The sequence below is a fragment of the Catharus ustulatus genome, chromosome 1, assembly GCF_009819885.2.
Source record: "Catharus ustulatus isolate bCatUst1 chromosome 1, bCatUst1.pri.v2, whole genome shotgun sequence".
Classification (NCBI taxonomy): domain Eukaryota; kingdom Metazoa; phylum Chordata; class Aves; order Passeriformes; family Turdidae; genus Catharus; species Catharus ustulatus.
In genome coordinates, this window is record NC_046221.1 from 702,351 (window position 1) to 719,412 (window position 17,062).

The following is a 17,062-nucleotide window of genomic DNA, read 5'->3' on the forward strand; positions in this document are numbered from 1 at the left end:
GAATGTCCCTCAGCTGCAATCTGTTCAAACACTGGGGACAGGAAATTCAGGTGTCCATGGCCCATCCCTCACCTGGAAAACTCCCTCCTGCTCAGTGCTTGTTTGCCAACTGCCTGATCTCTGAACTATGAAAATACTGAATTAAGGCATGGGAATAAATAATTTTATCAAAAAGGGATTCAGAATGATACAAAAACTTGAACCAAACCAAACTTACCAGCCCAGAGAAAAGTGCAGATTTACACCTGGGCTTTCTGTTATGCCTTCTGTTACTTTTAATTAGTTCTAAACAACACTCAAATGCAGTAAATTGAACTTAAAAGAGCAGGAGTGGTGGTGTTCAGATTTTTATGTTCCCTTTTAAACTTGAATTCCTCTACTCTGTAAGATCCCAGGTTAACATAGGGAACACTCCAGGGACACCTCCCACTCCTGACACACAGGGACTCCCTGCTGGTCTGGAAGATGCAGCACTGTCCATGGATCCTCTCTTTTGGGGAATTACCAATCTCCAAGGATTCCTAAGTGTTACCAGTCCCCCTGTGCAGCTCTGCAGTGACCAGACATCATAAAGTGGGAAACATGGAGAGTTCACATGGATTTGTTTTTCTTCAATATTCATATCAAAGGTCTCCAGCCAGGTTTCCCATGCTCTTGTCTGGATTTAGGGCTGTACTGGGAAAGAATTCCTGGCTGGGAAGGTGGGCAGGCCCTGCACAGGGTGCCCAGAGCAGCTGTGGCTGCCCCTGGATCCCTGGAATTGTCCCAGGCCAGGCTGGATGGGGTTGGGAATCCTGGGACAGTGGAAGTGTCCCTGCCACGGCAGGGGTGGGATGGGATTTGGGATGGGATTTGGGATGGGATTTGGGATGGGATCAATGGGATGGGATGGGATTTGGGATGGGATGGGATGCAATGGGATAATGGGATGGGATGGGACTTGGGGTGGGATGGGATGGGATGGGATTTGGGATCAATGGGATGGGATGGGATATTGGGATGGAATCAATGGGATGGGATCAATGGGATGGGATCAATGGGATGGGATCAATGGGATGGGATCAATGGGATTTGGGATGGGATGGGATTTGGGATGAAATGGGATTGGGGATAGGATGGGATACTGGCATGGGATCAATGGGATGGGATCAATGGGATGGGATTTTGGATGGAATGGGATTTGGGATGGAATGGGATTTGGGATGGAATGGGATTTGGGATGGGCTCTCAGGTCCCTCCCAAGCCAAGCCAGCCTGGCATCCCTGACTCCTGGCAGCTCCTCAGCACACTGGCAGCACCAGCCCCAGGTGTCACTCTCTCTGTGGTGACACAGCTCAGTGCCAGGGACACGATGCCACCCCTGGGAGCCGCTCCCAGCCCTGGCAGGGGTGTCCCTGAGCAGCCCAGGAGCTGTGCAGAGCAGCAGTTCTTACCTTTGGTTTAGTCTCTTTTGCAGTGAGGGTGGAGGGCCGGGTGCTGCTGCTGCTTCCAGGGCGTTTGGAGGCGCTGCCCGCAGCAGGACCTGCGGTTGGGCTCGTGGCCTTTTTGTTTGTGCCCAGGGGGGCCGAGCTGGGCCGCTTGGGGCTGCTGCTGGCCGAGGGCTTGGCTTTCACTGCTGCCTTGGGAGTGCAGGTGGGTGCAGCAGCCTTTAGGGTTGGGCCAAAAAGCAAAATCCAGGATAAAACCAAAGAAATACAACAAAAAATAGCGCATTGTAAACCAAAACATTGAGCTGCAACAACAGAAAAGTGATATTTTAAAGGAAACAAATAATAAGAATAAAAATAGTAGCAATAATAATAATAGTAATAATAATAATAATAATAATAATCAGCTTTCTGTTTTCTGAGCACAACAAAGACAGAAATGCAGCAGCCTCTGGGGCTGGGGGGGTTCTGCCATTCCATTCCATTCCAAACCAACAGGATTTATTTCAGCAGCACTGAAAGCAACAGAAGGAATGGCTGCTAAAGCTGGATTAGTAATTGGGTGCTGCTGGCATGCAGAGCCACAAATCCACAGGCCCTGGCTTTGCAATTATGGGCACACAGGGATTGAGGCTCCAAATCCCCACGGGATCAGCTCCATGGTCACAGGGGAGAGGCCCCAGCCCCCCCTGGGGACACGGGGGGACTCCTGAGCAGGGCTCTGCATGCACAGAGATGTGCTGGGAGCACTCACACCACTGAGCACAGCTGTTACTACACATCTACTCCGTGTTTACTACAGCTGCAATCACCAGCAGCAGCACTAAATGAAGTTTCCACACTTTTCTCAGTTTGTTACTGGGAAAACAAAGTTGGCAGCTCCACATTGGGTGGGAGAGGGCTCAGAAAACAGAACCGGGGCTGGCACAGCTGAGGAAGCAGAAAAGCAAATGGAAGCCAGGGGAGAGGAGGGGCAGGCAGGGAGCAGCTCCTACCTTGGGCTTCTTCTCGGGGCTGGGGGGCAGCTCCTTGCTGGGAGGAGCTGTGATGTCGTTCCCACTCACGGCCTCGGCTGCTTTGGGCTCCTCTGCTTTGGCTGGGGGAGGAAGGCACATCTGTCAGTTTGAGCTTTGGTTCTTTTTTTGTTTGAAGATGAATTTTTTAGTTGTTATTGAACACAGCAGCAGCAGGAGACAGAACTGACACAGCACAGGTTGGTGTTAGTGGAGAATTTCCTAAACCTCAGAATACCTGCAGGAAGAAAGATTTTCCCTGGAACAGGACAGGTTCATCCAGATGCTGTCAGATTGTGATTTCTCACATAATCCCAGTGGGAAAAGCCAGAGAGCAGACAAAGGAAACCTGTGCTTTAATTTAATTTCTCATCTTTCAAGCTGTTCCAATAAACTGCTGGAATGTCCATGGTGCAGTTCTGACCCCTTCCAGCTTTTACACCTGTCCTGGAGTGGGGTTTGTTCCCAACTCTCCCTGTTACTTCTGCCCAACCTTTCTCTGCCCACATCCCCTGGAGCCACAGGAAAGGATCCAACAGCACAGGGACCTGGAGCTGCTGCAGGGCTGGAGCCAGGCTGGGAGAGCTGGGAGTGTTCCCCTGGAGAGGAGCAGCTCCAGGGAGAGCTCAGAGCCCCTGAAGGGATCCAGGAGAGCTGGAGAGGGACTGGGGACAAGGGATGGAGGGACAGGACACAGGGAATGGCTTTAGCTGAAGGAGGGTACATTTAGATTGTTTATTGAGAGGAAATTGTTCCCTGTGAGGGTGTGAGGCCCTGGCACAGCTGGGGCTGCCCCTGGATCGCTGGCAGTGCCCAAGGCCAGGCTGGACAGGGCTGGAGCAGCTGGGACAGTGTCCAGGGGCTGGAATGGGATGGTCCCTAATGCCTCTTCCCACCCAAACCATTTCAAGAGGAACAAGGAGAGCAGAACAAGGAGACTCCATCCAGGCAGAGGGGATCACACTGAGCCCTCCTTGGAGCTGGCACAGCACAGAGCTCACACTCAGCTCCAGGGACTGCCAGCTTCCCTTGGATTGTTCATCCTGGCCATTGTCACCCAGAGCATCTCCTCCTCGTGTCCTCTGGAAACCCAGACCCCAAAGCAGTGTCCAGCCACAGCCCCAGCACCAAAACATTCACCTGGGAGCAGTTTTCCCACCTTTTCTCCCCAAATCCCTGCAGTCCCACAGCAGCTGCTCAGCACCAGGGGACAAGAAAGCAGCACTTCCCTAGAAATAAATCCAAGCCCACCCTGCCCTGGGCTCCCTCCTGTGCTGCTGGAATTGCAGGCAGGATCCTGTGCCAAGAGCCCAGCACCAATTCCTGCATCTCCCCTGGCATCTGGGCATTCCAATCCAGCCTCATCCGTGTTGGACACTGCTTTTTATAACCCTGCAACAGATTGTGACAAGCCCAGGGCAGCATTTCCAGCAGTAAACAGCCTGTTCTGCACATCTTTTGGAAATTATCATTTCCATTCCTGGTTCTGCTGCTTGTCAGAGCTGACAGGAGTGTCTCAGAGGATGGCTCAGTACAAGGCAGCAGAACAAAATCAGCTCGTGCCTCCCTCCCAGCAGAGTGTGGAATTGCAGGTTTTTATCTCCTGACTCCAGGGGAAGTTCAGGATAAGCCTCTTCCCCTCTGAATTGGTTTAACCCCTTCCTGCCCATCTGCCTTTCCAGTTTTGCAGCACTGGGCTGAGCACCCTGGGCACATGAAAGAGGTTTGGGAAGGAAAACAGCAAAGTGCAGAGGCTGAACATCTGTTTTAGTGTAACACTCTCAGGAATTGTGTGTGTTCACCTGCAAAACCCGTTTTTATTTCTGATCTGCACTGGCTCCTCCCTGCATTCCAATAAACCTTCACCTCCACAGTAGTGCCAGCAGAGCAGCTCCCTCTCCAGAAAAACAACCTCCTGCCCATTCCTTCCCCCTGGAACCCCACCAGTCTCAAATATCCCTGACACCAAGGTGACTTCCCACTGCTAATGAGCTGTCATTAATTATTTCAGCTAATTCAGCACCAACATGAAACCTCTGGCTGATGAGGGCTTGCAGCAGCCATGCCATGAATTGCCAGCATCAGGGAGTGCTCCTCAAACCCCACAGCATCCAAAGGTTCAGGATTTCAACTCCAGCAGCTTCCACTTCTCTGAGCCAGTGACAACACGAATTTCATGGTATTTCATGTTGATTAATAGGTGGATAAAAACCAGGACAGGACACAGGGAATGGAGAAGGGTAGGGATAGGGGGATATTGGGAAGGGATTCCTGGCTGGGATGGAATTCCCAGAGCAGCTGTGGGATCCCTGGCAGTGCCCAAGGCCAGGCTGGACAGGGGGACAGTGGGAGGTGTCCCTGCCATGGCAGGGGTGGCACTGGGTGGGCTTCAAGGCCCTCCAACCCAAACCATTCCATGATGATGATGATGATGATATTATTATTATTATTATTATTATTATTATTATTATTATTATTATTATTATTATTATTATTATTATTAAAATTCAGGGGAACTGGGAAGAGAATTCCCCTCCTTGAGGGGCTGTAACTGAGGCTCCATCTCTCCCAGACTCTGACATTCCAGGACACACAACCCTGCACCATCCCCCAGGGATTACAGAGGAGAGCTCTGGGGTTTAATACTCATTTGTCCTGTGCTCATCAGGACATTTGCTCTCATTCATGGTTTAATTACGAGGGTGCTCTCAGAACACAGAACTGGGACCATTTCCTAGTTACAGGGAATATGAGGAAAAGCTGCCAAACCTTAATCAAATTTGTTCATTAGGCTGCAGGAATTATTTAGGAGACTTTTCAGTTTGCTAGCTCCCCCAGGCACAGCAAGAACCCCCTGGCAGATATTTATTGGAGAGGCATTCTGCTGGAGCTGCAGTGCCCAGCTGAGTCAGCACAACGGAGCCATCCCCAGGGAAAGGGGCTCCAAGGGGACAGGGAGGGACATTCCCAGCTGGCACCTTCAGCTGCCACAGCCCTGCCAGCAGGAATTTTCAAGCCTGCAGTGATGGCAGAGTGCTGCCCACCCTCACCACCCAACTCACAGCACGTGCTGCACATTTTGGGATGTCCCAACCAAATCCAGGAGCAGCAGTGCAGGGAATGGTTCCTGTCCTGGCACAGGTGCCCAGAGCAGCTCAGGCTGTCCCTGCAGCCCTGGCAGTGCCCAGGGAGCTGTCCCTGCCATGGATGGGCTTTAAGATCCCTCCCAACCCAAGCCAGCCTGGAATTCTGTATTTCAGTGCACAAATGACTCCACAGTAACCCCTAAACCCCCAAACTCCAGGAGTTTGTTTGGGGTTTTACCAGTGAGGAAGAAGCAAACCCCTAAGAGGCCTCATGTCCTCTGTAACAGCAACAGCAGGATCCCCCCAGAGCCATCCTCCAACCCCACAGCATTCCCTGGAAAAGCCTCATCCCTGGAAAAGCCCCAGCCCTGGAAAAGCCCCAGCCCAGAGTCTGAGGCTCTGCTGGTGGAGCCCATGACAGGGACAGCTCTGCAGGGACAGCTCTGCAGGGACAGATCTTGCAGGGACAGATCTTGCAGGGACAGCTCTGCAGGGACAGATCCTGCAGGGACAGATCCTGCAGGGACAGCTCCTGCAGGGACACTGCCTCACCTGGGGTGTGCTGGCAGCCACCTGGAACTGCAATTTTGGGGGCTGAGGAGACTCACTGGGTGGGGTTTAAGGTCCCTTCCCTTGCTGGATCCCTGTGAGCTCAGCAGGGCAGCTGCAGGGACATCCCTGCCATGGGGACACTGAGCAGGCTGCAGGGAGCCCAAAGGGACTCCAGAGTCTTCATGGACACACTCACACCTGGCAGGACACACCTGGAGGGCCCTGGAACAGCCCCTCTGCTTGCACAAGGCTTTGGGCCAGGCTTAAAGCAGCCCAGCCTAAGTGACCCCTCTGTCCCAGTGCAGAGAGGGGTCACAACTCCTGCAGTGGTTTCCTGAAGCCAAATCCTGATTATGGGGAGCTATACACAGAATTCCTAACCAGAAGGAGAAAAAACCCACCCACCCACCCACTCCTCAAAAAACCCATCTCTGCCATGCTGTGAATTCCAGGCTGGACACACCTGCCTGTGCCAGCCTCTCAGCACACTGTGGTGTCCCTGGAACACCAGGACAAGCAGGGGAAGGGATCAGGGCAGGTCCTTTACCCCATCCCCACACCACACTGCTCAGGGTGAGCTCAGTCTGATTCTGAGCATCTCCAGCCATGGAGATTCCACATCTGGGGGCTTCTCCTCCCATACCTGATCACCCTCCTGGTAAAAAAAAACCCAAAAAAAACCCAACACAAAAAAGCTAAAATGCCACAGTTGCCAAACTGCTGGCAGAAGCTGTTTTACAGCTTTGCTGAAACCTCTCACAAGTCACCCAGCACAGTTTGCTCTCAGCTGCTGCTGCTATTTTCGTTTGCTGACCCATATTCCCATCCTGGAAAAACAGAACTGTCTCCTCTCCTTCACAACTCCTCTGTCATTGAAGACTTTTCAGACAGCAACCACCAGCAGCTCCCCCTTCCAGGCTGAGGAGTCTCTCTGGACACTGAGAAGTGTCATTTATTGATCTGTCACACCTCTCAGTCTAGAGAGCCTCTGGATTGAGACATTGCACTCACTGTGCTCATTCCATGGAATTATGGAATCCCAGGATGGTTTGGGGTGGAGAGACCCCAAAGACCATCAGCAGGGACACCTCCCTGTCCCAGCCCCAGTGTCCAGCCTGGCCTTGGGCACTGCCAGGGATCCAGGGACATCCACAGCCCTGTGCCACCCTCACATCCAGGAATTTTTACCCTAAACCTTCACCTGACCTTTCCCCCTTTCAAACATTAGGATTTACAAATCGATAATTTTTTTCCTTTTGTTCTCTCTTTTTCTGAATTCCTACAACTCCTCTTGCTGGAGCCACCCTAAAGCATCCCTGTCACCAGATGCAGTGCACAGCTGGAGTGGGGTGATGCTGAAGGCAGGAGGGAGCACACACAAACCTTCAGCTCCCACAGCCCTTCACCTGCAGCTTTGTGTCACAGCTCCCAGGAAAGCTGCAACTGTGTGTGAAGAGCCCAAACAGGCACAGAACCTGGAAAGCTCTGCAGTTTGTATTCCCTGAAAATGAGACAACAGCACTTACAGAAATGGCTCCAGGAGGATCTTTTTCACTGCACTGGTTTATAAATCCCAGAAGTCAGGAGCAAAGCCTGTGTGCCATTCCTCCAACACCAACCAGCAGCTCAGCAACAGCAAGCATTCCCAAAAATCCATTCCTAAGGAAGATCCTGGTGGATTCCACCTTGGGCTCCTCTCCAAGGGCCAGGAGTGTTCCTGGATCTGGAACCCCATTCTGCTTTTTGGGGCTGCTGGACTTTGTGTCCCATCCAGAGGGTGGGACAGGCTCCAGAGCTCCAGAGCCTTTGGCCAGTGCTCTCAGGGAGGCACAGGGTGGATTTGGGGATTTTGGGGTGCCTGCACCCAGCCCAATGATCCCTGTGGGTCCCTCCTGCCTCAGGGTATTCCATGTTTTCCACAATTCCTTCCTCCCTCTAACCCAGGAGCATTTCCATGGATATCTGGGACTGTACCCCTAAATGGTGTCCCTGAATAAACCAGCTGTCCCTGTGGCTCTGGGTGACAGGTCCCAGCATGAACCAGGCCAGGCATCATCCCCAGATCCCAGCAGGGATATTCAGCAGGCTAAGCTGAACTAAAACATCATTCAATGAAACAGCTCCATAATTCTCCTCGGGATTAGAGTCATCAGCTGAAAATCCATTAAGAGAAATAGATTAAGCAATAAGGCAATGACCATCCCTGCCTTTCCCTCTTGCATGTAAACAACCCCTGGAACAAAACCTGCCCATGTGGAGCCACAGAGAGGCACCAGCTCCTTCCTCATCCAGCAGCATCCCAAAACCACCCCCAAACAAAGCCTTTTTGGGTGAGGTTCTTACAGAAAAGCACCTGCAAATACAACAAATCTTCATTTGGGCAGCAATGCAACCCTGAGCTGCTTCCTCCTCTCCAGAAAAGGCTCAATCAACATTTGCTGCTTGACCCAAATACAGAGGGCTCAGCATTTATGTGGCAACTCAATCCATGTCTACATTTCCCCTTGTTACCAAGAATTGAGAATGAACCACATGTCCTCTTTGCCTGCATTTGTAAACCTGAGGCTCCAGGACTGTCAGGACTCTGTTTTTACCCCAGCAGGGAAATCCTGAATCAGAACAACCTAAACCAAACCTCCCCATCAAAGTGACCCAGCAGCAAAACCTGAACCAGCTCACACTGAACTGGAGCTGCCCTGGGCAGGTATCAGGGAGGAGCAGGGAGGGACCAGGGCCCAAACTCCTGTTCCAGGCTGCCCCCAAAGCTGCTCTGAGCGTTGGTGAAACCTCAGAGAATCCCCAGGTGGCCAAACTGAGCTTGGGCAGTGCTTGGGCCAGGGACACCCAGGGAATTCTCATGGAATTCAGAGATCCCCAGACTGGTTTGGGTTGGGAGGGACCTTCAGGATCACCCAGTGCCACCCCTGCCATGGCAGGGACACCTCCCACTGTCCCAGGGGATCCAAACTGCCCTTGGACACTCCAGGGATCCAGGGCAGCCACAGCTGCTCTGGGAATTCCAGCCCAGCCAGGAATCCCTTCCCAATATCCATCCATCCCTGCCCTCTGTGTCCTGTCCCTCCATCCCTTGTCCCCAGCCCCTCTCCAGCTTTTCAGGTCTGAAGGAATAAAACTGCTGCTCCACACTGTTCAGAATGCAGAATAAAGACAATCCTGGCACAAAGGTGTCACTAAAGATCCAACAAATTCCAGTGAGGTTCCTCAGCATCCCCCATTTCCAACAGGCACAGAGCAGCTGAAATAATTTCTGTTCTTCTGCTCCCCTGCTACAAACACCATTTCCTGTAAGGAAGCATTACTGGAAGTAATGCTGGATTTATGATTATAAAGAAACCTGAGCTGCAAACCCAGGATGGTTTCCTGATGCAAACACTGAGCTGCTGCTGGGTGTGACAGACCCAACCTGCAATTCCTGGTATTTCAGAGCAGGGAACATCTCAGGGAGACACCAGGGAAGTGAGAGAAGGTGAAGGCAGAGGTGAAGGACATCACTTATGGCAGTGACACCACTGGAGGTGACACCAGGTACAAATAAATGCCAATAAATGACACAGAGGTGACACTGGGAACAAATAAATGCCAATAAATGACACAGAGGTGACACTGGAAACAAATAAATGCCGATAAATGATACAGAGGTGACACCAGGTACAAATAAATGCCAATAAATGACACAATGGGGGTCAAAGCTGTCCTTGGTGCTGGGTACAACACAGCCACTTGTCCAGGGAGATTTGATTCCTGAGGAACTGAAGGAGCTGGGCAGGTCCTGGGGCTCAGCTCTGATCAGGACTAATCTGCAGCCAGGATCTCCTGGCTGAAAATACCCACTGTGGGCACGCGAGGGTGTGAGCAGGAGCACCTCTGGGGCAGCTTGTAAAAGGGAATTTAACTGAAATTAAACCAAAACTAAACTAAAAATAAATGTGCCATCACCACATGGGTTTTAAGATCCCTTCCATTCAAACCACCCTGGGACTTTTGTGATCACACCAACACTGTCTGCAAGGAAGGGAAGTTTTATGTACAATTCTAATTCTTTCCATTAAAAGAACACAAGAGGAGCAGATATTTGGCAAAAATCCCACAGCCCTGGGTGGGCAGAGCTGCTTTAAGTGCAGATACCACACAAATTATTAGGATCAGGATGCACAATTCCCTAAAGTGTTTTCAGGGCAAAAGAAGTGCAAGTGGCAGAATTTGTTAGCCCAGATGTGAGGTCAGGGTGAACAGCCAGAGCAGGCAGAAGAGAGGGATCAACAACAAGCAGGAAAAACCTCCTTGTGTCAGATCAATGGATCCACCCAGGGATGGGGACTGCAGGGTGAGTGCCAGGATGAGGCAGAGAGGTTGATCAGCACCTCAGGACCCAGCACTGAGCTGAATGAAATGAATTCAGCAGCAGCTCCACCTTCCAGCCAGCACTGCCTGCTGGGGCAGTTGTTTTCACTGGAACCACCTCTCTGCTGACCAACAGGGGAGAGGAAAAGTCCTCAGCACAGAAAGTGTGAAAGCTTTTCAGGAACATCTGAGGAATTTCTGTCTGGTTTCTCTTGTGCTCTGAAAATCCTCTAAACTGCACATGGAGGAAACATTTAGTTGCATTTACTGCTTTGTTTGCTTCCAGGAGAGATTAAAAGAGTAAAAATTACAAAGAGTAGAAAATAAGTTTTAGCAATCTGTGATATTCATGGCTGTGAGAGCTCAGTTATCTCTGCACCAGCTCACCCAGACCTGTGGCTGTAAGGACAGCAAACAAGCTTTTATAACAAACATTGTGAAAGCAAAATTTCAAACCAAATGCTAAAAAACCCTTGGCAATCTGAATAAAGCATCTGCAAAGCACAGCCAGAACACTGGGAGCACTCCCATCTCAGTGACCTTTCCATCACTGATGCTTCCCCTCTGGGGAAAACATGTCAATCCACTCCAGATGAGGTTTTAAATGTCTGTCTGATTTAAAGATCCCACAGAGCTGCCAGAATTCACCAGCCAAGCCAAACTGGAGCTCCCAGTTGCCCAAAATATGAACCTTGTTGCTGATTTGTTTTGTAGTTAAACTTTGGTGTCAGGGCAGGTGTTGGCAAATCCCACCACCCCAAAAAAACCTGGGACATGGAAAGTGTCAGCAAACCCCTAAAACTGTGACATGAAAGGTGTCACTAAACCCCAAAAAACTTGGGACATGGAAAGTGTCAGCAAACATCACCACCCCAAAAACCTGGACATGAAAAATGTCAGCAAATCCCACCACCCCAAAAACACCTGGGACATGGAGAGTGTCAGCAAACATCATCACCCCAAAAACCTGGGACATGGAAAAAGTCAGCAAACCCCTAAAACTGTGACATGAAAGGTGTCATTAAACCCCAAAAAACTTGGGACATGAAAGGTGTCAGCAAAACCCCAAAACCTGACATGAAAGGTGATGGCAAACCCCTTCACCATGAGAACTCTGTGACATGGAAAGTGCACACAAATACAGAATTTTGGGTTTTTTCCTGCTCCACATTTGCAGCCTTCACCTCCTCACTCCTGCCATGTCTCAGTTCCCAAGACAACTGATGTCCCTCTGATGTTCAGGTACAAAATCAAACCTGGTGACCATGGAACACAAGGGTCTGAGCTGAGCCCAAGGGAATGTCCCCAGCTGTCCTGTCCCACCTGGGCTCCAGGCAGGACCTGCCTGTGACAGGCACAGGGCAGCCAGGGGCTCCCAGGACTCTGCTCAACTCCAGGAGCCAGGGCTGCACCCTGAGGTGCTGCCACAGCACTGCCACCAGTACTGCCACAGCACTGCCACCAGCACGGCCACCAGCATTGCCCCCACCAACTGCCACCAGCACTGCCACAGCACTGCCACCAAAACCGCCACCACCTCTGCCACCAGCACTGCCACTACCTCAGCCACCAGCACTGCCACCAGCACTGCCACCAGCACTGCCATCAGCACTGCCACAGCACTGCCACCAGCACGGTCACCACCACTGTCACCAACACTACCACCACCTCAGCCACCAGCACTGCCACCAGCACTGCCACCTCCACTGCCACCAGCACTGCCACCAGCACTGCCACCACTGCCGCCACCACTGCCACCAGCATGGTCACCAGCACTGCCACCAAAACCGCCACCACCACGGCCACCAGCATTGCCACCAGCATTGCCACCAGCACTGCCACCAGCACTGCCACCAGCACGGCCACTACCACTGCCACCAGCACTGCCACCAGCACTGTCACTACCACAGCCACCAGCACTGCCACCACCTCTGCCACCAGCACTGTCACCAGCACTTCCATCAGCACTGCCACGGCCACCTGAGCTCTGTCCCTCGAGCCAGCCCTGAGCAGCCAGGTAACACAGAGAGGGTGGAAGGGGAAGAATGTCCCCATCCTGAGCAGCCATCCCTGCAGTGCCCAAGGCCAGGCTGACAGGATGTCACCATCCTGGGCTGTGGAAGGTGTCCCTGCCCTGGCAGCAGTCTGAGGTCCCTCCAAGCAGCCCATGCTGGGATTCTGTGCTTCAGCAGAAGGTGACACACGCTGGCACAGCACAGAGGGGACTTTGTGCTGTCCTCACCTTGCTCCCCAACACGAGATAGGAAAGTGAAGCATTTAGAGAACTAATGAGAGAAAGCAGAACTGCGATTAGGCTGAGGGGAGATGCTCAGAGCATGGGTGACCATGGGGTGTCACTCACACACCACAGAGCAGAGCAGGACAGATCCCTGACACACCACAGAGCAGAGCAGGACAGATCCCTGACACACCACAGAGCAGAGCAGGACAGGACTCACACAGGGACTCACACAGGGACTGCCCTGCCCCAGCACAGGACAGGGACTCACACAGGGACTGCCCTGCCCCAGCACAGCACAGGACTCACACAGGGACTCACACAGGGACTCACACAGGGACTGCCCTGCCCAGCACAGGACAGGACTCACACAGGGACTGCCCTGCCCCAGCCCAGTCTCGCTCACCCCAGGTTTGGGGCTCCATCTGTCCCCCCCTGCACACCTGGGTGTCACCTCCCCTCCCAAGGGACACTTTCCATTTTACACCACCCCTCCCAGGGGCTGACAAACCAGCTGGCTACAAAAGGATGCAAAAAAAGCTCCTGCAAATCTTTTGTCTTTATGCCCTGACACATTTCCTCTGCTCTCGTTAACGAGGGGGACAGACAAAGCACAAACACCGTGGTCGCATCCAAAAGCCGGGAGAAAAGCAGGTTTATTGCTGCTGGGGCTGCCAGGGGCACACAGAGATGTTGTTCCCGGCGGGAGAACAAAGATTAACTACTCTTCTCACAGCTTTCAAATCCGGGAAGAGTGACCTCACACACCACAGCAGCACAGAAACAACAAACGCAGAGAACACAACAGGCTGCTATTGACCCTCGGCTCCATTCAAACGGGGCTTTGGGAAAGAGCTCCCAGAAACAGGGAAATTCCACTCTGCATTTCAGCACCGCCAAGAGCTTAACTCCACAAACCATCCTGCCCATCACTCCTGTGCTGCTCTCAAACACAAACGGCACAAGGTGCCAGAAGCTTACGGGAAAAGCGGGATCCGCACATTGTTTTTCAGGGGCTGAAAGGCTTTGCTGTCACCCTGCTGTCACCATACAGCTGTGCCAGCGGTGCCTGTGCCAGGGGACACCAGGGGGACAGCGGTGGGACCCCTCCAAACCCAGTGCTGAGGTTCGGGATGCCCACAGGGCACTCACAGCTGCACTAACAGATGCTGTGGGATCCATTCCCCATTCCCCATCGCTCTCTGCACAGCCCGTGCTTTGTGCCGCTCTCCGGGCGCTCCCTCCGCCCGGGGCTGCTGCCCGGCCAGGTAAAAAGCAGTAACATACCGTCATGCACTGAATCTCCTTGCTTGGGAGCCGGGGAGCTCTGCACACCGCCGACCTCGCTTTCTTTCCTCTCCGTTTTGCCGGGCTCCAGCTCGGCGCCTTTGCCCTTGGCAGCAGCATCGAGCGCCGCCGCTCCATCGCCGCCGTCCCTCTTGTCCCTCTTGGCCGCCTCCTGCCGCTCTTTGTCCTGGCTGCCGAGCTCGGCGACGTGCTCGGGCTTGCCGTGGAGCACCTGCGGCGTGCCCGGCTCCGGTGTGCGAGCGGTGCCGTTCCACTCGTCCCGTTTCTTGGCGGCCGGCTCGTCGCGGGGCGCCGGGGGCTGCGCGGGGCTCGGCGGGGCCGCGGGGCCGCCCGGCGGGGCCTGCTCCTCCAGCGCCGTCAGCGACCTCTTCATGGCCGGGCTGGGCTGGCTCTGCCTCAGGCTGCTGCCGGGAGAGAGCAGCCCAGTGGCGACGTCTTCTCTAAGCACCGGCTCAGGGTATTTATCGGCCAGGTTAAGGGTTAGGGGCACCGACAAGTGAGAGCACTCTGACATCGCACGCCTCATCGCCTTCCTCTGGTGGGCAGCCCTGGCCAGCAAACTGCCCTCAGAGCCCAGCTGCTCCTCCATCTCCTCCTCCTCCTCCTCCTCCATCTCGGGGCTCCGGCTCGGCTCGCCGCTTTTGGACTCGTCCTGGGCCAGCTCCACGGTGGTGGTCGGAGGGGCAGCCTTGGGGGCAGCGAGCCCGCAGTGCCCGGGGCTGGCGTTCGCCACACCACAGCCGGGGGCTCCATCCTTCCTCACGGCCGCTTCCTTAGCCCCCGAGCGCTCCGGCAGCACGGGCTGGAAATTGGGGTTCCACACGCTGATCTCCTGCTCCTTCCCCTGCCTGCCGGGCTCGCTCTCCGACACGGACACATGGGGCAGCTTCGGCTCCATCCCAGCCTTACCCACGGCTTTCTCCTGGTCGGTGATGGGCTCATTTTTCCCCAGCCCAGGTCCGGCTTTTTCGGCTCCCGCCTGTCCCACTCGGAAATCGGTGGCTTTAGGGTTGCCCAGGCTCCCCTCGGCAGCAGGAAACGATTCCGAAATCAGGGACCAGCTCTCAAGGTGACCCGCAGCCGCCTGGTATTTCTTGCCCGGCACCTCAATCTCTCTTTTGTCTTTCTGCGCTATTTTTAGCTCTTTGTCCAGTTTTCCCTCGAAGAAGCAGAGCTTATCCTCATCGGTGAACCCGGCGCTCTTGACGAGCCCGTCCTTCATGGTTCCGCCGCTGTTGACGCTCAAGCCGATCTCGTTGAGCTTCCCCTCCGTCCTCTGCCACTCGAAGCCGGCGCTGCCCAGCTCCTTGGGGGTCTCCATGGGGCGGAGGGCGGCGGGGCAGCGCTGGGGGCTCTGCGGGCTGTACTCGGACAGCTGCGGCAGGGACATCGCGGCGCTGCCGTGACGTGCTGCTGGCCCGGTGCTGGTGACAAACGCCGTCCTGCCCACCCTCCCACCCAGCCACCCTCTGCACGCCGCCTTCCCTCGCAGCTCCTCGGGGAGGGATGCTCAGCGCGATGCGATGGGGATGCGAGGGTTAATCGGCTCGGGGGGAAGGGTTTTGCTGCCTGCAGGTTTTGGAGGGTCCCAGCACGTCTCTCTCCAGCCTCTCCTGCTCTGCCAGACTCTGCCGCGATGGATGCTTTTATCAGCATCAGTTCCTGCCGCGGAGCCGTCCCGAGAACGCGCAGGAGCCGAGGTCAGCGATTCCCCCCGGAGAAAAGCAAAGCACGGCCCCCCCAGCCCACCCCACAGCACAGGGCAGAATGAGCCCTTTCAGCACAGAGCCTTTGTCTGCTGTGATTTTAATATATTCTTCTGGAGTCAACAGCGATCACAAGTCCTGCTGTAATGAGGAGCTCACAATTCACAAACCGGATCGCTCCCAAAAGCAAGAGCACAAAGCTGAAAAGGATGGGATTGAAAAGGCTCTCAAAACCAGCAAGATTCATGTTAAGTCTATTTTTTGGGACACGAACATATATTAGGATATTTTTAGCTGATTCAAAGACTCCACATATCTGTGTTTTGCAACAGCTGCCTCTTGGGGTGCACAGAATCTGCCAGACAAGCCCCAGCTGACAAAAATAAGAACTTCATTGCTTGTCCTGGTTGCAGGTGGATTTTTTTCTGGCACACTTCATTCACACTTTGATCCATCCCAACCCAGGCTGAACACCCCTGATGTTCCCTCCTCAGCCTGGGAGTCTGATTTGGCCACCATCCTCTGGTTAAACGGGGCTGGAGGCTGCTCAGAGGCTGCATTAGCACCAAACTGCACATTCAGCTTTTATTCTTAAGTGTCTGCTGCAGCTTAATCCTTGACTCAGGCAGATTTTGCTCTCTGAACCGGGGTCACAGCACATCAACCATCCCGGATATCCCCACACTCCCGTCTGGGAAAATGTCCTTAGAGCTCATGGAAAGGCCTCCCCTGCTCCAGCTGAACTGAAGAAATGTATTTTTATACCCTGCAAGTTCCACTACGCCCCCTGAATTGAACCTGCTGTGAGAAATGCTACAATCCACACATTTATCTGCTTGTATTTAAGCTTGGGATTTAAGGCACTGCTATATTTAAAAACAATGACTAAGGAACTGTAAGTTATATGAATCCTTCCTGACAGCCTCTAATTAACCAGAATAGTTCCACCCACAACCTTCACTTCTCAAAGAGCCTCAACAATTTTTTCTCTGCTTTAAAATATTCTGAGGTGTCTTGCTGTGGGAAATGGGCTCCCAGCTCGTGCTCTGCCTCCTCCCTGGGCAGGGCTGCTGCTGGCAAGCATTGCTCACTCCCCAAGCACCTGGCAGGCCCCAAATTCCTCTAATCCCATGGAATTGCTGCTATTCCTCCATTGCTCACTCAATCCAAACCGAGGTTTTTTATACAGGAAATCTCAATCCACCAGAGATCCCCTAAAGCACTTCCCCAGGAGTGAGGGCAGCCCTGTAAAGCTCTCTGAAACCACCTAGGAGCTTTTTATTTGATTTTTTTTAGAAAAGCAAACATCTACCACTTTTAAGAGAGGAGAAAACCCTCTTTGATTTCGGGGCTGGTACTTCAGAGCCCA

The 17,062-nt window shown here is 53.3% G+C and overlaps 1 protein-coding gene across 11 annotated transcripts in view; it reads right to left on the minus strand.

Annotated features, from left to right (window-relative positions):
- Positions 1-17,062, minus strand: part of MAP4 (microtubule associated protein 4) — a 135,946-nt gene that overhangs the window by 21,069 nt on the left and 97,815 nt on the right. For 9 of the 11 annotated variants that reach the window (XM_033055235.2, XM_033055226.1, XM_033055252.1 and 6 more), the window contains 2 exons: positions 2,423-2,523; positions 1,434-1,646 (listed from right to left, as the gene is read on the minus strand). In XM_033055235.2, coding sequence (XP_032911126.1) covers positions 1,434-1,646; positions 2,423-2,523 — 314 coding nt within the window. Of the gene's footprint in view, positions 1-1,433; positions 1,647-2,422; positions 2,524-13,966; positions 15,726-17,062 lie in introns of those variants that run through there. The other 2 variants (XM_033055307.2, XM_033055292.1) reach the window with 2 other exon arrangements.